General features: G+C 41.2%; 1 protein-coding gene across 1 annotated transcript in view; it reads right to left on the minus strand.

Moving 5' to 3' along the window:
* The window catches only part of LOC311225730 (uncharacterized protein), a gene marked incomplete at its 3' end in the record, with an annotated part of 34,422 nt that extends 14,316 nt beyond the window's left edge, over positions 1–20,106 (minus strand). The window contains exons 1-9 of the mRNA XM_084311124.1: positions 19,988–20,106; positions 17,218–17,512; positions 13,353–13,439; positions 12,639–12,908; positions 12,051–12,257; positions 10,130–10,405; positions 8,420–8,647; positions 8,187–8,310; positions 6,275–7,174 (exon numbers count right to left, since the gene is read on the minus strand). Of these exons, the coding sequence (XP_084167250.1) occupies positions 6,275–7,174; positions 8,187–8,310; positions 8,420–8,647; positions 10,130–10,405; positions 12,051–12,257; positions 12,639–12,908; positions 13,353–13,439; positions 17,218–17,512; positions 19,988–20,100 (2,500 nt within the window). The 5' untranslated portion in view covers positions 20,101–20,106. The remainder of the gene's footprint in view (positions 1–6,274; positions 7,175–8,186; positions 8,311–8,419; positions 8,648–10,129; positions 10,406–12,050; positions 12,258–12,638; positions 12,909–13,352; positions 13,440–17,217; positions 17,513–19,987) is intronic.

The raw sequence follows: 20,106 nt of genomic DNA on the forward strand, positions 1-20,106 counted from the left end.
GCAGCGCCTGACTCATCTCTGGCAGTTATTCGAGCGGCTCAGTGCACATGGACTCATTGTCAACCCAGCCAAGTTCCAGCTCACCCAGTCGTCCATCGATTTCCTTGGGCACGAGTCTCAGCAGAGGGAGCCGTTCCGCTCCCTGCCAGGGTGGATGCCGTCGGCGGTTTTCCATGCCTCTGCACCGTGAAGTCCCTGCAGGAGTTCCTAGGCATGGTGAACTTCTATAAGGACCCCAAGGCCGAGGTGAACTGGTCCCTGGGTACCGACAACAAGGCCTTTATGGGTGCCAAAACTGCACTGGCCAATGGCGCGGTACTGGCGCACCCATTTCCTACTGCCCCTATCGCCCTCACAACTGACGCCTCTGACTACGCATTGGCGGCAGTGTACGAACAGTGGGTGGGCGGCCGACGTCTCACTGCCTTTGTGGACCACAAGCCACTCACCTTCGCCATGGCCACTGAGCCGTGGTCGGGGCGCCAGCAGCATCAACTCTCCGCCATCTCCGAGTTTACCACGGACATACAGCATGTCGTAGGCAAGGACAACTTTGTCGCTGACTGCCTCTCCCAGCCGGTGGTGGGGGCCATCCACTTGGGACTTGACTATGCTGCCATGGCTGCCGACCAGACCACTGACAAGGACATACAGGCCTACTGAATGGCCGACACTGGGCTAAGGATGTTCAATATTTTTTTGAAAAATGTTCAATATACATATGTACAATATACAATGCAGAGTAGTTACAGTACAATATAAGTGGGATGAGGTAAATGGGATAAGGTAGCTTGTGGTGCAATATACAATGCAGGTTACAATACAGTATAAATGGGATGAGGTAAATGGGATGAGGTAGCTTGTGGTGCCACCTTGTGGCAGGTAAGGTGCAAGGCATGGCTATGTTCAATGAGTTGCCAATAATATATAAATATAAAGTGTGTTAGTGTCTAAAGTGTGTAAAGTGGGTGCTACAGTGAGCTGTCCATTTAAAGTGAGTGTGTACATGTGGGTGTGTGTGCTGTGAGTGTGTTTGATGGTTTGTTACATAGTGTTAATTGTCATTGAGCATCGGATAGAACCTCTTTCTGAGTCTCTGTGCTTGCCATGAGTCTCCGGCATTGCTTGCCTGACCGCAGCAGTGTGTATGTATGTTTGTATTAACACGTATCTTTAGAATGTATTCTGGTATTTTCATAACATTTATATTTTTGTATTTTTGTATGTTTGATTTTACAAAATAGGGGAAGTTCTCGATAAGCCTCTAGGCTTCTAACTTCTCCTTCACAAAATGGTTATAACTTATTATGTATTTATTTTTACTTTTGTTTAACTGTGTTAATAAATAAATAAATACAAATACAATACAAAAATACACATCCTCCATCACTGAGAGCACATGGAAGCGCCCTCCATCACTGAGCCACCATGACACCCCAGTGGGAAATCTTTTTATTTCTCTTTCAAGTTTTCTTATCTTATCCACTAGGTGGTGCAAGTAGGCTATACTGAGTCATCTAATGATGCTCTGTGTTGCTGACCTCTCTTATCATTCCTCTCTGTCTGTTCATGGAGGGCATACAGTGCCTGCGGCGTAGATTCACCATTGAGTAAAACAATAAAAATAAAAACATACATAAGGTCAGTTCACCCCCCCCCCCCCCAAAAAAAAGACATAAAATAATGTCCCCCTCTTACCCGTTGTGCCATCCAGATATATTTCTATTTCTATTTCCAGAAATCATGACATGGTTAGGCTATGCAAAAAAATTATTTACACATATAGCTTCCACTCTGTCACACCATGTTGAACTTGCAATATATATATAACTGCCTGTATGGTATTTTGTTTAATATGTTGTGTACTCTCGTATATCTCTCATATTGTTTTTATATAGTTTTCATTGCAATCAAGCACAATATTATGTTTATCTTCAATCAATTAAACATCTTTTTTATTTGTTTGTCATGCTTCTATTTTCAAAAGTAAGCTAAAAACACATCTCTTCACCATAATTAATACATTCTGCCACTTAGACATCCGCACTGTTATTATTGTATTGTATTATTGTTGTTTATGCTGCTATTTTAATGCATTCTGCCACTTTGCACTCAAATTCTTTGGTGAATTCTAAGCAGAAGGTCCACGATGAGTGTCGTCTAACGAGGACGGTGCCGTGGTGCCGTGGCATCGCTGAGGTGTCGCCTCACAGCTAGAAGGTCCTGGGTTCGATTCCCGCTTGGGGACCAGGTTGCTGGGTTGCCAGGTAGCCAGGTGGGGCATCTCCCAGGCCTTTCTGTGTGGAGTTTGCGTGTTCTCCCCCCGTGCTCGCAAGGGTTTCCCCTCCGGAAAAAGAGATAAACCCCAGTGGAAAAACATGCAGAACAGATCGCTAGCGCTGTCGCGACCCTGACGAAGACAGACAGAAGCTCTTGGAGTGGTCCCCGGGCGCGGCCCCACGCCGCAACCAGTGTCTGCTCCCAGCTGCCCTTTGGGGGGAATGGCGACGGGATGGTTCAAGCGCAGAGAAGAAATTAGCAAAAGGCATTTGTGTGTCCCTATGTGTCGCTCAGCGCATGTGTGTGTGTCGCTGCATGACTACTTCTTGCAATGTGTGCTACGAATAAAGACTTCTTCAAGTCCAGTTTAATGTAACCAGCTGACCAAATGTCATCATTTGTCAGACCAGACTTATCTTTTCCCCAGAGTTGACATGGAAAATGCAACACTTGCAAGTTTTGTTTAATGTTAATCAGCAAAAATGATCATATAATATATATTTACACTGCATTGTGCCCTCCAGCGATGTCACTAATTCATGTGCTCACAATATGACAATGTATTGTTCAGACCTACTCTGAAATAGTGTGGAGCGTGGACTACACGTTTGATTAGTTAGGGAAAATCCACCCTACAACATCATTCTTTATTTAGTTTATTTACACGTATACAAAAACAATTACATATAATACAATATAATCCACAAAGAAATGTGAATGAGAATTGCCTAAAAACCCTCTAGGGGCTTGTATGTGGGATTCTCCAAGAAGCTAAATTATATAACCCCCCCCCCCCCACACACACACAAGGAACATTCACCCATAATACATACAAGCAGGTCTACAGATATATCACTGAAGTAGGCACTTATGCCCAGGGGTGCACCGTGCAGTGCTCATGCAGCTATGAAACCAGTGCCTTATTAGCTAATGTACGTTAGCCGCAATGCTAACGGTTATAATGGGAAATCCCAGTCACATTAGCACATAAGCTAACAAACACATTTGCGATCTTTTTGTGAGACTAAACTCTTTGTTCTTGGTGGTAAAAATTGTGTTGCTGTTGGTTTTGTTTCATAAATAAATGAGGCAGAATATTGTGAATGCATCTTTTTTTGTTTATTGCACTTTGTTCTCGCTGCAAACAAATAATGTGAATGCTAATGTTTAGTAGTCGCGAGGCTATTTAAAGATGGCAGGTTTGAGATGTTGTGCAGCCCCCCCCCCCCCGTGTAGCCCAATAGACCACCGCAACACATCCGGTATTCTGAAATCATGAAGTGGTTGTAGCTACGGCTGTGGGGGTGCTGGAGACATAGACAATAGCCTTTTATATGCCTGAGTCTCCTGAACACGGAGCTATCAATTCATTAGTCAACTATTGTGTCCACACACCACACTTAGAGGTGCTATAGATAACATTCAGCCACTTGATGTCACACTAGAGCGCCATCATTATCCAATCAGGTACATTCCATGTGGGGAAATTGGAAGTAGGGAGGGGATACATGCATGCAACAAGTAAAAAACAACATTCATTTTGGACCCGCAAATAAAAAAATATGAATCAATCATTGTTTGGGGGAAAAAGCAATACTTTTATTCTGCATCTTTTTAAAAGCTCTGTGGATGTTTTTATTTAAGGTTCATCTTCTTCATTTAGAATGATTATACTTGACACATTTTCAATAATGGTTTCTCAATAATTAAAACACACATCAAACAACCAAATAAAATTACAAAGGGGCATACATGAAGCAGAACAGTCAAATGAAAAGCTGCGTGACAGTTGCAGGTGTGTGTAAACAGCAAGGCCTACTGCTTAATCCAGAGCAAACCGTTGTCATAGCAAAAGTGAAAGTTATTAACATTTGAAGGCGGCGACCTCAGGGCAATAAATAAGCTGAGATGAGATAATGACTTTTTCTTTTTTAATTCGCTCAGGGGAAATTGTCTTGTTTTTGTTGAGGGACGCCTCCTAAATGCTGTATATACCATATATATATATATTTATTCTCACTGCATATATCTATCTATCCACACCTGTATGTATTTACCAGGACATATTCCTTTTACATATCTGTAGATACTACATTTATATCTGTACATATCCTACTCTTACTAGTTATGCTGCTGGACAGTATGACTACTACCCAGTGGCGAATCCTTGTGGAAGCCAACGGAAGCCATGCCTCCCTATAAATTTCATATCAAATTATGAAATATGAAATATGAAAAAAAAAAAAAAATTAAAATATAATTTTTTTTTAATATAGTTTACATTCATTTTCATCTGTGCATCTGTGTTTTTTTTTTTTTTTTTTTTTAATGTCTCCCTCTTCTCCTTCTCACTCCCTCTAACACACTGTCAGACTGTGCTCACTACTGCAGCTAGTATAGGAGAGAAGCAGTGGGTAGGTCTCTTTCTCCAGGCTTCCAGCATTATAGAGTGAGTCCAAACTCCAAATCCGATCCTAGCCAATCAGATTCGAGCTGACTGCCACTGGGCCACACCCTAAAAGTTTAAAACGGAGCTGGGAGGAAGACGTTCAGCATAATATTCCACCTGGAGGCGGGGCAGGTGCCATATTTTCCCCTCTGCACTCTGAACATTGTATTAACCCGTAACTGTTCCCACGGGCCGAATATTGCCCCGATCCTCGCGAGATTAAATCCACGGGGACCTCTCGGCGTACCGAAGCTTTTCCTAAATCACTTCCATCATCGAAAACGAGGGGAAAAGGTCGGCTCGCGACCCTGAAAATGTCGCGTGATTTTAAAAACGCTGTATTAAGTGAGCCTATTATGGGATCCACGCGAGCTTTCTATCGTGGAAACATCTGGGCGTCCCGCAACTTTTACTGATTCACATGTAGCCCCTAAAATGCTTAGAAAAGGAAAACAGAAAGCGTGGAATAAACTCGCCGAAACGGAAAAGTGTCCCACGGGCGCGCCGTGATTCTGATCCGCGTGAAAATATTCACGGCCATAGAGGAGACCGTGGGACACCTTTTTGCAACCGAATATGTGTCTCGAATTTGCTCCCACGCGGCGCGCAAAATCGCGCAAGGAAAAATCGGACCAAAAATTAACCAATGCTCCAGCAGTATTAATGACCCTGATGTAAACAAGACAAACGTCTTTCTCTGGTCTGCATCCCCTTATACAATTGTGTGTGAATGAATGAATGAATGAAAACTTTATTAACAGATTGCAGAATGGGTACAGTACAGTACAGCTCAATACATACAATTGTTAAGGGGATGCAGACCAGAGAAAGACTTTCGTCTTGTTTACATCAGGGTCCCCCATTTTCAATTCATCGTAAATGTGTATTGAGCCGTACTGTATTGTACCCATTCTGCAATCTGTTAAATAAATAAAACTAACGTTTGACTGGCCGCCGAGCCATACTGTAGTGTACATGGTGACTGCTTGACTTAAAAAAAAAAAAAAAAAAAAAAAAAAAAAAGTATTAATAAAAATATTGAATAATTTTTTTTTTAATAATTTTTTTTTGGCTTCCCCTGTTATTTTACCCACGCGACGCCACTGCTACTACCATACCTGTATCACTGTACATATTATACTACAACTCTGTACATACACCTGATTAGCACTACACTCAGTAGTACTAATTTGTATATTTTGTACCCAGTTTAATCACCTGTACATTGTATATTGCTGTTGCACTTTACTGCTACATTTGCACTCTGGTTGGATGCCAAACTTATTTTCGTTGTACAGTACTTGTGCTGGATAATGACAATAAATGTGAATATAATCTAATCTAAAATAATAAATAATGCTGGATAACTGCTGGCCATGATCTCTGCACATAGTAACATGATCACTGTCTAAATTAGGTGTTGTAGCTTTACTTTCACTTTGACTCACATAATCAGATCAAAGACCAGAAGAGACACAATTTCCCTTTTAGCTTATTGTCAAAATCTGTGTACAATTTGATACCAAGGCCGCTTCTATGTCTTGCTGCCGCGCCCCATAATATTCTTCTTAGTGTTTCTCTCCGGTCTCAGTAAGATAATGTAACACTTTGGTCCAAACAGCGCCACCAACAGGCCAAAGCTGGAGGCCAGGATGGCAAAAACCTCCACCACATCTGCATATTTTCCTGGGGAGCTGATATAAGCTGGGATGAAGGCCACCCACACAGCAGAGAAGATCAGCATACTGAAGGTGATGAACTTGGCCTCGTTGAAGTTATCAGGAAGATTCCTTGCCAGGAATGCCAGCAGGAAGCTGAGAATAGCCAGGAAGCCAATATAACCCAGCAACACTGCAAAACCGACTCTGGACCCTATCACACACTCATAGACAATCTTATTACTGTGGTACTGTGTGTTTTGATGAGGAGTTGGTGAAGAAGATACCAGCCAGGCTATGCAAACCAAAGCCTGGATGGAAGTGAGAGCCAGAACTGTCCCTCTCTGCTGTCCAGCACCAAACCACTTTAGACTGGTTCCACCCCCAGGCTTGGAGGCCTTGAACACAGCCAGAACCACCATGGTCTTCACCAGGATACAGGAGACACACAGCACAAAGCTGATCCCAAATGCTGCATGTCTCAGCTGGCATGTCCACAGCCTAGGCCGACCAATGAACAGCAAGGAGCACAGGAAGCATAGTTTGAGTGACGTCAGAAGCAGGAAGCTGAGTTCTGAGTTGTTGGCGCGTACCACAGGAGTGCTGCGATGACGGATGAAGATTCCAAAGACAATGCAGCAGATGAGTGTACCTATCAATGATGCTGTTGTTAAGGAGATACCCAGAGGCTCGTGGTAGGAGAGGAACTCTGCAACCTTAGGGACACATCGGTCACGTTGGGGACTGGACCAGAAGTCCTCTGGACAACTGCTACACCCTGTGGAGTCTGACAGAGAAGGGTGCTTAAAATACTGGATATGTAGCCTGCAGTATACGGTATCCTTAACACTTTCAGCGGCAGCCGTTTTATCCATCCTTGTAGTCAATGGGCCACGCTTTAAAAGATTGGGATTTTCAGTGTACGTCACGATGTTTGCAGGGCTATATCTATATTCTATATTATAGCTATGGAGACAATACTATGGCTCATTTGACAGTCACTATCTCTCATCCAACATGTAAAAAAGAGTTAACTTTTTCATGTATACGTTTGCGTGTTATCCCGTGGTGAATATTGTATAGTTTCAGAGTGATCCTGGCTAATTCTTGGAAGCTGCGTTATGAAGCGCTATGTGAATTTTGCTAAAGGCGTTCACGTTGCTTGCCTGGACACATTACTATTTCCAAATCAAAGGTATATAATAGGTATTATGTTTGATCATGAATGCATCGTTGTTTGATGCTCTGATCGTCAGCAACAGCATTTTTTTTTAATACTTCCATCGTTGATCGTTGCGATCGATGTGGAATCATTGTTGGATCAAAGTAGGATCGATGTCATATAGTCCTTACCTTTACTAGGAGGTATCCCAAAAAGAATATTCCAATTGCCCTGACATGAACTGGCACAAAATATGCATGCAGTGTGCTGAACGTGTTACAAAGTGCTCGGATGAAGCGATTCACTTGGCTTGATCTACATTCTCCGCCCGGACCATATACAATGTAACACACAGTGTGAAATAAGGTTTCAAAGGGTAGGCGATACTGCCACCTAGCAGGATTTGGCCGGTATTGCACTCTCTGCGTCTCAGAATGAGTCCCAATGATACACCGAGGTCCGTGAGACTGCATAGAATAAAAAAATCGACTAAAAGAAAAAACGATGAAAACCCGAGTATACTCAGGTTTTCGGGGGTCCCGACGCTCAACGGTTGGCGAGATAACCCGAATATAGTCGTGGTTGGCCGTGAATGAGTTAAAGAGGACAAATATAATCACAATACCAATATACCAACCAGTCTCATTGCTGATCTCTCCCTCAGAACAAGAGATGCAGTCGAAGCAGCAGACAGGCTCCCCCTTCCTTCTGGCCATGCGGGTTCCTGGGGGGCAGCTCTCACTGCACACTGACCGAGGAGGCTACAGGGGAAAGTATGAATTATAAATGACATCTCTACACTATTATCGTGATATGATTATTTTTTCAACAGGCAAACAACATTATGTAACTGAAGTAAACCGAATTTACCTTTTTTAATTCAAAGTTCCAGAAGATTCTGTCTTCGTCGAGTGTGAGTTCTTCACCTGTGGACGCTAATTTCTTAACCACGCCCACATTCTGAACCTTTGTACGTCCATCGGGAAGCCAAGCCCAGTTCATGATGTCATAGATTGGCAGAGCATCACCGTTTTCGTCAAATGACACTTGGTCACCGAATGATGTGGTGAAGTTGACCCTGTCCAAGTAATACACAAGCTGTACATGTGGGAGACAGAGAATAGGGGGCAGAAAGACATGAAAACTATGCTCACAGAATTACCATGCTTAATTCTACTAATGTATTTTTCACCCATCCCAATTTAGTCGTTATGCCAATTCCCTTCCTGGTCATTGCGCACATTGCCCCACTGGGTGGGTAGGGTGTAGAACTTGTAGAATTACCCTATGCCATAAATGTCATGTATGTTATGTATGTCATAAATGTCTATATGAATTGAAAATGGGGGACCCTGATGGAAACAAGACAAACGTCTTTCTCAGGTCTGCATCCCCTTAACAATTGTATGTATTGAGCCGTACTGTATTGTACCCATTCTGCAATCTGTTAAATAAAGTTTTCATTCATTCATTCATTCTACCACATGCCTCCTCCGATACATCACCAGCCGCTTCTTTTAACCTGACAGTGAGGTGTTTCACTGGGGGAACGGAATGCTTGCAGAGCTTAACACTATTTCCCCCAGATCACCTCCCTGCTGAACAGGCAGGCTGAACGACCAGTAGGAGTCGCAGTTTACAACGACCAGGACACATACCCACCGGCTTCCCACCCGCTAACACTTCCAATTGTGTTAGTAGGGATGACTGACAAAATCTGAGGTATACCGCTGACAACTGGATTCGATCCCAGAGTCTCTGAGGTGGTAGGTGAGTGCTTAGTCCACTGCACTACCCAGCAGCCTATTTTATGCTTATTTATGCCTAATTTTATGTCTGCACTTTATGAATTGCTCTTGATCTGCCAGTTTTGTGCAAATTTTATGCCTAAGTCTTTTTTTACTGATGTGGAGCACTTTGAGTTGCAATTCTTGTATGAAAGGTGCTATATAAATAAAGTTTTTTTATTATATGTTTAATATCTAAATAAAATGTCAAGTTAGACCGCGCTCTCAAGATACGACACTGGGTGCTGAAATCCCATTAAGTATTATATAAAAGAAGCAGTGAAGCCAGACCAGCACTCTCAGGTTCAAAATTTAATGGCAGCCTGAAACAAACATGTTTCGGAAATATGTATTCCTTCTTCAGTGTTATAGCTTGCCTTATCTAAATAAGAAATGCCATGCAAACAGCATTTTCTAATTACCTTAACCAGAGTAAGGTCATCATTGGAGTAAGCAATAGTCTAATTAAGACGTGGAATATTGCAATTTTAGATGAATTATTGAAGGGCATTTTAGATACATTTATATACACCTTAATTCCACCTCACTGTTTTACGATGCATGCTCTTCCAGAATTTACAAGCTTAAAGGAATACTCCAACATTTTGGGAAATTAGCTTATTTAACATCTTCCCTGGAGTTAGACAAGAAGATGCATACCTTTGTCGTCTCTGTGCATGCATTAGGCTTCGGGAACGCCTGCACCGTTAGCCTAGCTTAGCGTCATTCACTTTTATTTTCTTTTCATCATGAAAACATGCCCATGTGATGTGAGTGTAAAGTGATACCACACCTGCCATGGCTCCATCCTCTGCAGACTGGCACAGCTCTGCCCGCTGAAAGGCCCTCTTCCTAATTCACACTGCAGCATGCCATGGAGTGCGTAGGCCAGGGCATACACAGCCTTGTACACATTATACTCTGATCTGAGATCTGACACGTCCAAATAGCCAATATTTTCATTCACTACATCCTCCTGTCCGGTACATAAGCTTCCCCTGGCACCCACCCACTCTGATGGTGGAGGTGCAAATCTACACTGGAACGTGTTCTCCCAAAACTGCTTCACCTGCAGAATGGAAACAAGCAAAAAGATGAGAATCTTTAACCTCTTAAGCTGCAAGGGCACATGTGGGCCCTTTTGAGGACGATTTGCCTACCGGCACTTTGGCGACATCTAGTGGCTCGCGTTTAATACAATATTAAAGCGCCATTTGTTGCCTGTCCATAGCCCTTTCAGGTGACAAAATCCGTTCAGCGGTTCTCGAGTTACATGCCGATATTTGAGGCTTGCGCAAAGTACAGGGTTGTAGCTTTGGTGTGGCTTTCCAATGATACCCCACCTGGGGATGTACGAATCAGGGATCTAGGTGAAAAGTTATGAGCGAAAACAGGAAGAGAAAAACCGCAGAATGAATTGAAGTCTATGAGAAAACTGAGCTTTTCTTTTGTACACAGTTTACCAAAATCACTCCTAATCACTCATTTCTGAACGGATCTTTATGACATTTGGACAAGTTTTTTAAGCCTCACGAATTTCTGGGGAAATACTACTTCTGGACTACTAACTACTACAGAAAAACTTGAGTAACACGTTTTTCTACAACTCAACTTCAGACCTATGTTACTCTATTTCATTAGCACTAAAGGTGAGTTTTCCTTATTGTATCAGAAACTTCAGAATGTCATCTTTCAAAAGAGACCAGGCTCATGCATGTGGTATAAGTATAAAGTAAAAACTAAAACTAAAATGGCCAATTTTGGGGGCGCCTGATACTGAAAAGACTTGAGACTGGGTTGAGAATAAACAGGAAGAAAACCAAACTAATAAGGATCAACACCTCTACCAACAAGTCACAGTAGGTGATGAATCCATACAGGAAGTCAACTCCTTCACTTACCTAGGCAGCATCTTGGATAAGAAGGGCAGCACAGAAAGCAACATCACAGCCAGAGTAGGCAAAGCCAGAGCAGCCTTCATCATTCTGAGGAACATCTGGTGCTCCAAGGACATCGCCATGACAACCAAAGTGCGGCTCTTCAATTCAAATGTAAAATTCGTCCTTCTCTACGGTTCAGAGACTTGGAGAATGATGAAAAGAACATTGCAGAAGATACAGACCTTTATAAACAGCTGTCTGAAACGCATCTTTGGGATCAGGTGGCAAACAAAATCAAGAATGAGGAACTATGGCTGAGGAAGACAGGAACCAGTAGAGAAGCAGATCCTGAGACGAAAGTGGGGATGGATAGGCCACACTTTGAGGAAACCGGCAACCAGTACTACACGCCAGGCCCTGACTTGGAATCCCCAGGGGAAGCGGAAGAGAGGGCAGCCTAAGAACACCTGGAGGCGGGACACTGAGGCAGAGCTCAAGAGACAAGGAACCAGCTGGGGGGAGGCAGAAAGGACAGCCCAAAGCCGTGTTGGATGGAGAATAGTCGTAGATGGCCTATGCTCCATTGGGAGCGATGGGCCTAAGTAAGTAAGTACGTTTCTGATATGAGACGACGACTCCAGTTAAATTTTTGTCCGGATGCATTAACGGGGGGGGGAAACAGTGTTACAGCCAGTGCGTGGGAGGACAGAATTCCACCGAACGATTGCCTCAACAACAACAAATAAACACAACACAGAGACTTCATGGAAGGTGATAACGATCAACGAGGAGGCTGTAAACACTGATTTCTATCAGGTGAAACAAAACTCTCACTATACTGTTTCCATGGCTGTAGTTATGGTTGATTTCAGGACGGATTCTTAGTAGGAACTCTCTCAGTCCTGGTATCTCTCCACGGCGGATGGCAATGCCCAGGGTGCCTCCCAAGTAGGGCATCAGACGAGGGGTCTGGAGCACCGTAGCTGCTGTCCAGGCCTCACTGGCCAACCACTGTAGACCTGTCACATTCTGCTGCAACACCTGTGGACAATAAGGGGGGTACAACAAATCAAATAAAAGATAAAATACTGAAATAATATAAACGGTGGCAAAGCTTTGGCATTTATGTTCCTATTGTGCGGTGGATCTTTATATCTGGATGGGTATGAATGTTGAGTATCAATTCCACTCCTATCAACTTGGGATTTTTCTTATTTATTAACTTTTTTATGATTTAAAAGCTTTTTACATGTTTTAACCATTTTGTCTATAAGATCTTTTAAGGTAATGTTATTGCAATCACATGCATATCTTGACATGGGAAGGAATGACTGCAGTTACCATAAACACATGCTGTGCTTGCTTCTCACAATGGAATTAATCCTTTTTACTTTCTAAACCACCATGTATATTAGCGCTAACCTCGTCCATGAGGTAAATGATCTGGGTCTCATGTGCGAACACAATGACGACACGAGCCGTGGATCTCTTCATTACGCCGACGATCCTGTGATATTCTGCTGGGTTACTGCCCATGGGCAGAATCTCTAGGTAGGCCAGACAACCCCAACCGGACTCAGCCAGGTCAGATTTGAAAGATCTGGCAGCGTAGATTCCGTAGTCATCGTCACTGATCAGCAGACCCACCCAGGTCCAACCGAACCGTCTCAGAATCTGGAGCATCGCTCGCACCTGCAAGGAGATGATGTGGAAAGTAGATTAGTGCCTTAAATTTAACTGACTTTTAGTTAAATTCTACGAAACATTTGCTACAACACCTCCAGTAATGGCACACAAAGCGCAATTCCAATGGCACATAGATAGATGCTACACCTGCACTAAACTGCTGAAATGATGTAGATAAAAGAATTGCAATCCCTATTGCAATCCTTATGTCTATTCTTTCATCTACGTGATTTCATTGAGCCGCAATTAACACAACACAAGGATTCAGTGTCCTCTGGTGACAGCACGGGAGGAGGTATTCAAACTCATCAACCTGCAATGACTGTGAAACTAAATGAACATGTGCCAAACAGTTTAGAGCCTTGGGATATGTGCGAGATTGTGTGCAAAATAATTTGCTGTTGTTTTTGGGTGAAGTGCCCCCTTTATAGAAGTCTAGAAGACATTTACCTGGAAGGTGTCGCTTGGGATGGTTCTGAAGAAAGACGGGAACTGGCGCTGATCACTCAGGCAGGAACAGGTGGCAAAGTAACTCACCTGCAAAAGACACAGAGTATATATGCATGTGAAAATATGATATTGCTTTCATTTATAAATTAAAAGCTAAGTTCAGAATTCTGGATCCCTAGCCCCATTTCCTACTTCACCAATGATGTGGTCTAGCACTTATGCCCCCCTAACAAGTTAGGAGAGTTGTATTCGTAAGCATGAAATGTTTGCATCAAGTTCAAGGCCATATAATTCTTAATCTTTAATATTTTTTCAAAAAAAAATCTTTCCAGGAAGTGCATTAACATCCTAACCTCAATATATATGGAAACGAGTACAACTATTTCCAAATCTTAACCACTTATATTCCTGTTTGTTTGATATTAAATCCCTTTTTATGACAAAAAAAAACACAGACATCTGCATTTACTTCACATTTATACACGTTTTCAACGCCAGAGTGCAGCGTCGAAAACATGCACAGAGTCCGTGTGAAAAAGAATATGTATTCATATTTACAAATGAATGACTGTAGTTATTAGCGTTATTAGTAACGTTAGTAAGCACTGCTGGTTGGCTATTATACCCGCGGGGATACAGTATATGAGACCCCGATACATTCTGAAAGCTCGCCGCTGATTTTGGAAGAGCCAGCCCTCTTCCGCGTTCCTGCCATCTGGCTCTACAGAGCGAAGCCGGCCAGTGAGCTTTCAAAGCGGCAGAAGCGCTGAGAGATGGGTACTCCCACCAGCCAAGAGCTGGTTGCACCAGCCATAGTGCAACTGCGCCACCGTGTGTCATAAACGGTAACGGACATACTGACAGAGCAACAGGCTCCCGGCGATACTAAAACAGCGTGTATTTGATAATCACAGCGGCAATTGAATGAATTCTTAGTTTAACATTGAAGTCAATGAGAACATGAAAAGATTGCCAAGGTTTGTCCGCTCCTAAAGTGAATAACCTTTTTTTTAGAGGCATTCTAATGATGAGCCTTTGATATATTGAATACATATCAAAGATGACCAATCTGACGCAATTTCATGACATAATAATCAACACAGACATCGTTGTACACAGAAACACAAATGAATATAGGCAAAAAACACAAAATCTTTGCTAAGGGGGCAGAAGGGCTAGAGTCCTTTCTCAGCTCAATCCATGCTGTTCTTCACACTGGATACCTGCATTAGTGGGGCGACAGTGGCTCAGGAGGTAGAGCGGGTCGCCTGGCAATCGGAAGGTTTTCGATGCATTCCATTTACCATTTAGTAATGCAAAGTCAATGGGGCCACACTCTAGTCTGTTCAAGCCCTGAAATACATGTTAAAATCTACTCCATCCACTCCACTCATCCAACTCATCCACTCATCTATTCTACATTCACAGCACACAACATCCACATGCACACACTCACTTTAAACATTCACCTTAAACATTCATTCACTTTAGACACTTTAAACACTTTTTAAATTACACCATATTTTATCTATTTATTCATACACATTTGCACTACCTCTCTACCAAATTTTTGCATTTCGTTTTTTTTTTTTATTTAGTAGGGGAGAACGGGGGACGTTGTCACACGGGTAGGTTGTCACATTCATTATATTTCACCACCAGAGGATTCTGTATCCCATACTTTGGTATTTAAATGTCCAGAATTCGGGTCAGAGTTCACCTACATTGTCATATAACAGCTGAATTTGAGGTGAGAGGACTTTTTGTGTTTTTCATGTCCATTTGTAAATATTCCGCTCCTCAGTATTTTTCTTCTAGGCTTTTACACAATTGGTTTATAATAATAATAATAATAATAACTTTATTTGTATAGCACTTTTCATACAGAGGTTGCAGTTCAAAGTGCTTCACAACAGTAAAAAATACAGGCATGAGCGAGCATAGCAAGGTATGGTAAATCACAGTGTTTCACATTAGGATCTAACATCCTAATAGGCTCTCTATTCATACAATACAATTAATAAAATAGTTTAAAATGATTAAGTTTAAAAATAGTCTAAAAATTATAAAATAGAACGGACATACAACAACAGTAAAAAATACAGGCATAAGCGAGCATAAAAATAAAAAGTGTAAATAGCAAGGTTACAGTGAAAAGTGTGATAAGATTGTTCAAGCAGATGAAAATGGCCCAGTTAGGAGAATCAACCTTGGCACGATGTACCTAACTGGAATGGTAAACAACTTTGCTAGATTTAGGTCAAAAGTCATCTTCTCCTCACAACAGAGCATCACTCTAACATACATATGAATTTCATTGGACGTGTATGAAAGTAGGTAGGGTAAGAATATAGCTCTGTTTACAGTTTGATTCAGTAATACAAATAATAAAAATAGTTTAAAATGATTCAGTTTAAAAATAGTCATCAGTAAGAAGTAAAAAGTGTGATAACCGACACATGAATTTGATAGGCAGTGTATAAAAGTAGGCAGGGTAAGAATAGTGCAGGTAAGTACAATTTGTGTCAGGATATCCCTGATGTTTCTATAATAATATTTCCCCTTGCCACTAGGTGGTAGCAGATATCTATCTTCAGATATTTGCCTGCATTACCCCACAGTGAAATGCTTGAGCAAAGAGTTTTATGATAATGAATAATAATGAAACAATTATTACCCTTAAAAAGTGTGAAGGGATAGCTATAGTTTTTAGATTGTTGTTACTGTAGCTAGCTAACTAGTTGTTAGATGGCTGTTAGCCTTGATGCTATCAAGCCATTCCAGTTGGGGTTGGTCGTCACATTTGATTTGGGGTTGGTTGTCACATGTTGTGTAGGCTATTATTGTTAGGCCGATTTATTGTGTTCTTATTTTGTTATATAGGATGGCCTAAAGATGTGTTTCCTGTTTATGTTCATTAAGATGCATTAAGTTATGTATTTGTCAACTTGTCAATGCAATTAAACTTTCAAATTTAGTTCTGCCTTCTTGTCTATTCTCAGTCCTTGCCCCACAATGGTGGAATGAACTACCCACCCCAGTTAGGACAGCCGAAACCTGTCCAATCTTTCGCCGTCGACTAAAGACGCACTTCTTCAATCATTATCTGAAATCTAAATCTTGTCTTCTTTTTAAGATTTTTCCATTAAAAGTTCTAAAACACATGGTGACAACCAACCCCATAGTGTGTGACAACCATCCCCATGATGGGGTTGGTTGTCACAATGTGTCAGAGTGTCTTTGATAGGTGATTAACCTTTTGTTACAATACGTTGGAAAATGAGAGGGATACTCATTTCAAGCCAACATCTTAAGCTTCAATTTAATGTAGGAATGACTATTGAAAGATGTTTTGATTATGAGCAATTCACACTAGAGTAAAAAGTGTGACAACGTCCCCCGTTCTCCCCTACATTTTAGTTTTGTATATTGTATATTTTGTATAGTGTTTAGTCTTTTAATCTTTTACTGTATGAAGCACAAACCCAGGAGGGTCACTCAGAACAAAGCATTTCACTATAATGTACAAGTACCTTCTATGTGACAAATAAAACAAAACTTGAAACTTGAAACTCCACAGTTTATTCCAGGGCTTGTACAGGCCCCAACTTTGCATTAGTTTTGTGCATAACCAGCTGGAAGTATAGCTGGGGCTATGTGTATCCAATATGAAGAACGGCATGGATTGTTCTGAGAAAGGCCTTTACAGATTGACAAAAATCATTGGTAAGTAAGAAATATAGCTAGAGTTCCAAAATTCTGAACATGATAACCTTGTGATAGGTCGGTTAAGATTCTTTTGAGAATTCAGTAACATCAAAAAGCATTTCAAAAAGCAAAGGACGATGGGAAAAGGGAAACTTACCATGGGCAGTCTGTACAAACCTAGGACACTGGAGATGGCGATCGAATTTGTTGACGAAGAATCGCCCACAATCCCCAGTGCCGGTGGCGGCCCTAAACAGTTCTCGTCCAATAGGAATAGCTCCTCTCTGCCAGCGGCCAATGACAAGGCGGCACGGAACCCCTCCGCTAGGTTGCCGCAGTTATCGTAGAGACTGAATCCGAGAGTCACATTAGGCAGCAGGTTGGGGTCGCTGTTGATCTCCTCAATGGCGAAGGCCATGGTCTGGGCCTGTCTGAATCCTAGAATGTCAAAACTGACACAACAAAACATCACTGTAAACACTGTAAAGAATGATAGCCCACAATTACATTAGGAACCGTGTAGAATTCTTATTCCAAAACAACTAAAAGACATACATAAGTAATTTAAATAGTATTTAAATGCCAATACAGTGCATTTGTCTATAGATCTCAATAGATAATGTACAATCAATCAGCTTAGCATTCATACATGTTTTTATTATTCAGCCCCTATTAATTCACGACTTATTAATTCATGACTAATATAATTTTCTTTCAATGAAATTCACCATAGTCTGTCACCATATTCATTGTGATGGTGATCAAATATGACATAAAATGTTGCCCTGTACTGCTTCCTTTGGTTTTATCAAGCAGTCATTCATTCTAAATGATCTGGTAATAACCAAACGCCCACCATGCTGCACTCTCTGTTAAACCACCCGGGTGAAATCATAACCTCCTCAGCAGAGCAATGGCAGCATTGAAAAATATTCAAAATAATGTTCACGGGCAAATTCTGACTGAAGAATGAAACGGGACCTGGTCTGACTGTCACACAGAACCATCTGGGAAGTAATCAATTTGAAACGGTTTTGAAATAAGGCCAGCAGCTAGGACACTGATTGCTCAAGTTTCAAGTAGGGATGTCCGATATTATCGGCCTACCGATATTGACATTAAAATGTGATATCGGAAAATATCGGTATCGGTTTAAAAAAATATATATTATAATAATAATATATATATTTTTTGTACATTTCTATAACCTTTATTTACCCAGGTAAGCAAGTAAGAACAAATTCTGATTTTATTTATTGTCAAAAGTATGCATAATGTTGTGTTAATTCCACAACAAGAGATATGTAATGTTAATTACCTGAAATTATTCCATTTTTTGGGGGGGGAAACCCTGCATATATCGGTATCGGTTGATATCGGTATCGGAAATTAAGAGTTGGACAATATCGGTATATCGGTATCGGTAAAAAAGCCAATATCGAGCATCCCTAGTTTCAAGTGTTTTATTTGTCACATAAGGTACATGTACATTACAGTGACATGCTTGGTTCTGTATGAGCCCCCTGAGAATGTGCTTCATACAGTAAAAAAGTTAAAAGAATAAGCTGCCAGTAGTTCCTCAAAGGACACTGATTGGTCCGAACCGCTGTCTGTCAAGAGTCGATCATCGTGCACAAATCACTGAAATCCTTAACAGATGCTAGCAAACAACTCAATATTCACAATTTCAACACTGCTAGGAATAAAGAATAGTTGTCATGTTGTGGAGAGAGGAGGGGTCGCTTGACCCATTTCCCCCCCTCTCTGATTGTTTGATGAGAAGATGTAGTTGCAATCAAGAAGTATGCAATATTGTCCAAAATAATCTGACTGTGTAGAAATGTGGAAAGTTTGGTGTGTGTAGGTACTAGGGAAATGGAGTTCCAAGGCTTTGTGTGTAAGTAAAATGCATAAAAACTAGTTTTTCAGAAAACCACCTCAAAGTTTTGTATTGTAAAATGCCATTCATTTTTATTTGAAACAGCTATTTACAAACACAACACCCAATCAAACCATTAGTAATAGACAACCTAAACACATGTCTGATAACTGAATAACATAATAATAATGATGTTATTGAACTGAACAGAACTATACACACAGGCTACAAACAACAAACAAACAGTGTAGTAACAGTGTAGTACCCTGTAATTGGCAAAAATGGTTATGTACATATAAACTATAAAATAAAAATAAAATATATTGCAAGTATTCTGAATTTTATGTTTATATATGCAAATGAGGCACTTCCCCATTAAATATGTGCACATTTATGGATGCAATCAGGCAAAATGAAGTAAAATAAACAACAAAATGTGTGTTATTGATGTTTTATTGTCACTAGTTTCATAGAAGAAGAAACTAGGAAGCAAAATATAACAAAATCTCAATATCGTCGAATTTCTTTTTGGGGGTGCTGTCTCGCCTTAAACGATTCATAACGAAATCGTACTGGCATTGTATCCTAAAACCGCTGTCTCTGTACTGTGACACAAGTCACACGACCCATGTAATCCGTTTAAAAAACAAATAGTTAGAGCTCTGAGCAACATAGTATCATAAGACAACATTTGAACACATTTCACAATACCTTTTAAACTGACCAGATTGATCAGCACCATACCTGTACTGTATATTTGTAGATCTGGTATGTCATAAATGTCTGGATGTAACAATACTGTATGTCGTGTATGTCATAAATGTCATGATGAATTGAAAAGGGGGGACCCTGATGTAAACAAGACGAAAGTCTTTTTCTGGTCTGCATCCCCTTAGCAGTTGTTTGTATTGAGCCGTACTGTATTGTACCCATTCTGCAATCTGTTAATACAATTTTCAATCAATCAATCAATCAATCAATCAATCAATCAATCAATACCTCTCTTTGCTCTCTCTCTCTCTCTGCGCTGTAGGAGGGAGACTCTTACCCGTGGCAGGTGGGCTGCTGTGGCTCTGAAGTAAAGGACAGCTCAGGAAAGGCGGAGAAGAAATGGATCTCGAACAGCCCCCCCAGAACCACGTCCCCGGCCCTGTGCATCATGTTCAG

This window comes from Notolepis coatsorum (assembly GCF_963971535.1).
Source record: "Notolepis coatsorum genome assembly, chromosome: 1".
In the NCBI taxonomy this organism is placed as follows: Eukaryota; Metazoa; Chordata; class Actinopteri; order Aulopiformes; family Paralepididae; genus Notolepis; species Notolepis coatsorum.